The following is a 6,000-nucleotide window of genomic DNA, read 5'->3' as shown; positions in this document are numbered from 1 at the left end:
TTTCTTTTTAGTTTATCTTCAGTTTAGTTTATCGACAGTTTGAAATAGTCACTCTCTTCCAGAATAGTATGCAGATATTAGTATCTTGGTTTGAAGAGCCTGTCATACTGTATTTATTACAATTTGGATAAAATTGGGTGATGTAAAAATACTTTAAATACTTTGACACTAGGCTATTTTCAGTGTGTTTCTATATGGAAGGTAATATTGTACTTTTGAATTCAGTCTGTGAAACTTGGATTTCTTATTTTTTTAAGTATATAAGGAAGTTAACGTCTTTTCTGGTTTTCTGCCTATCTTACTGTTTTATCCACTCTGAATGTTGAATTTTGAAAGATGAAAGATTTACTCTTACTTTCATTACAGGATTCTTTCTACTAATCCAGACACTTGTTGAAGTGCGGAATAGTTTCTTGGGGAAATGTCAAGGAAGAGTTGAAATTCATAGACTGCTGAGCAGAGGTGGCGGAATACAGAATAGCCAGCACCCCTCTGGTTAGTTGTAGCCTAAGGTCATTCATAGAACATCTCATTTGTTTCCTCATTGTATCTTAATTACTCATCTCTTTTTAGTTTTGTTTTCTTTTTATCCCAATGGTTTACTTACATGTTTGTTTGGAATGTTAACAGAAGTGTGTTAAAGTCTTAGGAGTGCTCAATAACACTTTGCTCTTTGATTGCTTTAAAGGACTAGGGCCATTCAATTATAGCTCATTTACCGAATAGGACTTGATGGAAAACTGACATTGTTTTCATTGTTTTTCAGGCATAAGATAGACATTGTCTGCCCTGAAGTTGGGAATGAGATGTATGGAGTTCTACAACTTTATGAAGAGATCCATGTGTGGTGCTATTGAGAAAGTTATTGGGAAGTTTGAAGACATTTCAAATAACTGGTTGTTTCAGTTTCTACAGTAAAAGTGGAAAGGCATTCTAATTTGTGGAAGGAGAAAGGACTCTGGCCAGAAAACTTGTATGCTATGGTTAACTGGTTCCCTGCCTCCGAGAATCTTGTTTTCCATGGTGTAAAACTTACTCAGCATCAGGATAAGGGATAACGACTCTATGGATATACAGAATCCTTCACCATGGTAAAACTCGCTAACCCGCTGTATACGGAGTGGATTTTGGAGGCCATCAAAAAAGTGAAGAAGCAGAAACAACGCCCTTCAGAAGAAAGGATATGCAATGCAGTATCTTCATCCCATGGCTTAGATCGGAAAACTGTGTTAGAACAGTTGGAATTGAGTGTTAAAGATGGAACAATTTTAAAAGTTTCAAACAAAGGACTCAATTCCTATAAAGATCCTGATAATCCTGGGCGAATAGCACTTCCAAAACCTCGAAACCATGGAAAGTTGGATAATAAACAAAACGTGGATTGGAATAAACTGATCAAACGGGCATTTGAGGGCTTGGCAGAGTCAGGTGGCTCAACTTTGAAAAGTATTGAACGCTTTTTGAAAGGTCAGAAGGATGTGTCTGCATTGTTTGGAGGCAATGCTGCCTCTGGCTTTCACCAGCAGTTTCGATTGGCTATCAAGCGTGCCATTGGCCATGGCCGACTCCTCAAAGATGGACCTCTTTATCGGCTCAACACTAAGGCCACCAGTGCTGATGGGAAAGAGAGTTGCGAATCTCTTTCCTCTTTACCTCCAGTGTCACTGCTTCCACATGAAAAGGATAAGGTAAGGCAGGTGTATGCATCTGTGTTCAGAGAGCTTATGATTATTGGATGGCACAAATTTGCATTTCTGGGAATTATATCAAAGTTACATTCAATTTTTGTGTTTGGGGACTTTTGTGGAGTGACCCTTTTGGTTTTTCATTGGTGAGTTCTAGCTGTGAAAACTTCATAGGTGCTAATCATTCTGGTACTTTGAAATACTTGAAGCCTCCATTCAAGGTGTAGACTACTTAAAGTGTAGATATACCTAAAAGAACATATTTAGGTAAAGAATTAAAAAATGGTATACAACCTTAAAACTTTCAACTCATGAGCAGCCAAATGTTGGAGACAAGTTTGAAGAAACATGACTCTGAGCATCTTTTTTGCAGGTTAGACAAGCTAAGCAAACTTACCTGTTTCCTTTTTATTTTGTGGTGTACAAATATAAGGCCTGGCTTAAAATTTAGTAATTCTTTTTCTCTTGTTTATATTGTAACTTTCTGCCATGTATATGATGAAGTCCTAAACATTTATGACAGCTATAGTTATATGGGATGCAAATACAGTATCCTGCATTAGGAAAGTTCTGTAGAATTGGCAGTTTTGATGCACAAGTGGTATACCTTAAGCTGGTGGGTGTTATGCTGTTATTTGTTATTTTGTGCAATTCAAAGTATGTCTTAATAGTAGTTTTTAGCCGCTGAGTAGTTATTTGGGATAAAGAGAATTTTGCTAGCTTTTTTTTTTTTTTACATTGATCTAGTATCTTAGCATCTCTTGAATTGTTCTTGGAGACTGGGAGTGCATTACATTGTTGCATCTTTGTACATATTAGTAAAATTATCTTCATTTTGCTTAAATCATGGAGGCTACTTCTAGGATAAGATTGTAAAGTTAACAGAATGTATGTAAAAATATATCTTGAGATACTACATGTGGATTTCTGTTCAAATAACAGTTGATGATAAGCAATATTTTTTAGTAATGGGCTTTGAACCCTAGAACCCAGGGGCATTCTACCTCTGAGCTATATCCCACCCTATTTGTTTATTTGCATATTTATTTGTTTGTACTGGAGATTGAACCCAGAGGCATTCTTCTACTTCCAAGTTATACCCCCAGCCCTATTTTCTTTCTTCCTTTATTTTTTTGGGGGGGCACTGGGGATGGAACTCAGGGGCATCTTCCTTGGAGCTGCATCCTCAGCCCTAGTTTTTATTTTGAAACAGGGTCTCACTGAGACCCTGAGGTCTCAAAGGACCTCACTGAGTAGCTGAGACTGGCCTCAAACTGTGAGATCCTCCTGTCTCAGCCTCTTAAATGGTGGGATTACAAGCATGGCGCCACTACATCCGCCTTGCCAGCTCCGATTTTATTTCTTATTTTGAAAACAGCGTCTAAGCCGGGCGTGGTGGCGCACGCTTGTAATCCCCGCGCTTGGGAGGCAGAGACAGGAGGATCGCGCAGGTTCGAAGCCAGCCGCACACGCTGGCTTAGGAGACCCTGTTTCCAAATAAAAATGTAAAAATAGGTCTGGGGAGTGTAGTCCGGAGATAGAAGGGCTTCCAGGAACCCCAGTACCACCAAAAAAAAAAGAAAACAGCGTCTAAGTGGTGGAGGGCTTTGTCAAGTTGCCAAAGCCAGCCTCAAACTTGCAACCAACCTGTTTCAGCCTTACAAGAACTGGGATTACAGGTGTGTACCACCTCTCCTAGTTTAGGGGATTTTTTTTTTTTTTTTTTTTTTTTGTGGTATTGAGGATTGAACCTAGAGGCATTCTACCTCTGAGTTATATACCCAGCCCTATTTTATTTTATTATTTTAATTTTATTTTTTTGTGGTATCGGGGGATCAAACCCACAGATATTTTACCTCCAAGCTACATCCCAGCCCTAGTTTTTATTCTTTATTTTGAAACAGTGTCTCACTAAGTTGCCGAGGGCCTCACTAAGTAGCTGAGGCTGGCTGCAAACCTGGGATCCTCCTGTCTCAGCCTCCCAAGTACTGGGATTACAAGCGTGCGCCACCACACCCGGCTCACTATTTTATTTTGGAATGGTCTTGTTAGGTTAATGAGAGTCTCACTGTTTGCTGAGGATGTCTTGGAATCTGCAGTCCTCCTCTCTCATCCTTCCAAGTATTGGGATTACAGGTGTGGGCCATCATGCCTGCCTGAGATCTGTTTTAGCTGTTGATTTTTCCCTTTGAAATAGAAAACACACTGTTACAGCTTGAGCATCCCTAATCTGAAAATCCAAAATGCTCCCAAATCTCAAATCTTTTTGAGTGACAGGCAAATGCTCTAAAGCTTAATTCTTCAAAATGCACCGAGGTTTTGGATTTTTGGAAAATTTTGGATTTTGTTTTTTCAGGTTTGAGAATGCCCAGTTGCGAAAGTCTATGCACATATTCCAAAATCCAGAGGACTCTGATTCTGAAAGGTTTTGGTCCCAAATGTTTTCTTGTTTTGTTTTGTTTTTGTGTGGTACTAGGGATTGAACCTGAACCTGGGCTTATTCTACCTCTGAGCTACATTCCCAGCACTTATTTTTAATTTTTTTTCAGTACTGGGGATGGAATCCAGGAGCATTCTACCTCTGAGCTACACCCCCTGCCCTATCTTTTAACTATTTCTGAAACAGGGTCTCGCTGAGTTGCAAAGGTCCTCATAAGTAGCTGAGGCTGTCTGCAAACTGCAATCCTGTCTCAGCCTTCCAAATGCTAGGATTACAAGTGTGCGCCACCATCCCTTGCTCCTATTTCTTTTTTAAAATTTTTTAATTTGAAACGCTTTTGCTAGGTTAGTGAGTCTCTCACTACTTGTTGAGGCTGTCCTTGAACCTGTGATCAATTCTCCTATCTCAGCCTCCCAAGTACTAGGATTATAGGCCAGTGCCACCATGCTGGGCTCCAAGTGTTTTTGATAAGTGGTACTCAGCCTGTGTTATACCTTTAACCCAATTCTCATAGAATCATGAATAGAGAACCCCATTCACAGAATGGTTCTGTGTCATTGAAAATTTTTAAAGAGTATATCAAAAATTAAGGTGAACAATTAACTAAAGTTCTATTATGTAATTCATTATGTAATAACTCTACTGTTTCTTGATTACATGGCTGCAGTTACACAAAATACAATGATTTGATTCATTAGGTCTAAAGGGTTAACTGCATGGAAACAGGAACTTATTAACAAATGAATTCACTGCCATATCTCTGAATTGGGCATTATAAAGTCTGAGTGACACCCCCAGCTCTAATTTTTTATTCTTTATTTTTTGAAACAGTGTCTCACTGAATTGCAAGGGGCCTCACTAAGTAGCTGAGGCTATCTGGGAACCATGATCCTCTGGTTTCCACCTCCGAATGTTGGGATTACAATTGTGTGCCACCATGCCTGGCCTCCCAAGTCTATTTAAAAAATTTTTTTATTTTAGCCGGGCGTGGTGGCGCACGCTAGTAATATCGGCGCTTGGGAGGCTGAGACAGGAGGATTGCACAGGTTCGCAGCCAGCCTCAGCTACTTAGGCTCTCAGCAACTTAGTGAGACCCTGTTTCCAAATAAAGTATAAAATAGGTCTGGGAGTATAGCCCGGAGGTAGAAAAGCCTCCACCCCCAGTACCACACACACACACACACACACACACACACAAAAAAAAAAAAAAAAAAAAAAAATTGAAATGGTCTCACTAGGTTGATGAGAATCTCACTACTTGCTGAGGCTGTCCTTGAACCTGTGATCTTTCTGTCAGTTTCCCAAGTACTGTGATTTCAAGTGTGTGCCACCATGCCTGGCTCTGTTCTGTATTTTTTAGTGAAGCCTTATTTTCAGTAGTGAATTTCCTGAGCGAGTTTCCCAAAGATATGAAAAGCCCACATTCAGAATAAAAATACAGTGGGTGGGGAATTAAATCCTTTGAACAAATTATTTGTCTGCTCCTTTATTTGGTTTAACTGCTTTCCTTCCTCTCCTGGAAACTATCCAGTCAATTCTTATGTAGAATTGATTGGCAGTGCTAGAGAAAGGAAGGTACAAGCTAGAAGTAGTTTCACTTTTAGGCATTAATTAATTGAGCAGATAGTTATTGGGCATCTACTGTGGACACTCTGCTTTGAATGTTGATAATCTCTTGCCCTGGTCAGCAGTGGGGAAACAGATGAAATTCAGGACTATGTGGAGTGATCTCAGCAAATTCTTCTTTACTTTTTTTCTTTTTTCTTTTTTCTTGTGGTACTGGATAGAACCCTGGGTCATCCTACCTCTGAGCTATACTCCCAGCCCTATTTTTAATTTTTATTTTGAATTAGGGTCTTGTTAGGTTCAGAGTCT

General features: G+C 39.5%; 1 protein-coding gene across 2 annotated transcripts in view; it reads left to right on the top strand.

The window, feature by feature from the left end:
* Positions 1-1,088: 1,088 nt before the first annotated feature.
* Positions 1,089-6,000, top strand: part of KAT6A (lysine acetyltransferase 6A) — a gene marked incomplete at both ends in the record, with an annotated part of 141,324 nt that continues 136,412 nt past the window's right edge. For both annotated transcript variants that reach the window (XM_080710546.1, XM_080710545.1), the window contains one exon: positions 1,089-1,688. In XM_080710546.1, coding sequence (XP_080566672.1) covers positions 1,089-1,688 — 600 coding nt within the window. The remainder of the gene's footprint in view (positions 1,689-6,000) is intronic.

The sequence above is a fragment of the Muscardinus avellanarius genome, assembly GCF_963383645.1.
Source record: "Muscardinus avellanarius genome assembly, chromosome: 14".
Taxonomy (NCBI): Eukaryota; Metazoa; Chordata; class Mammalia; order Rodentia; family Gliridae; genus Muscardinus; species Muscardinus avellanarius.
This window is presented reverse-complemented; position numbering and strand designations above follow the sequence as displayed.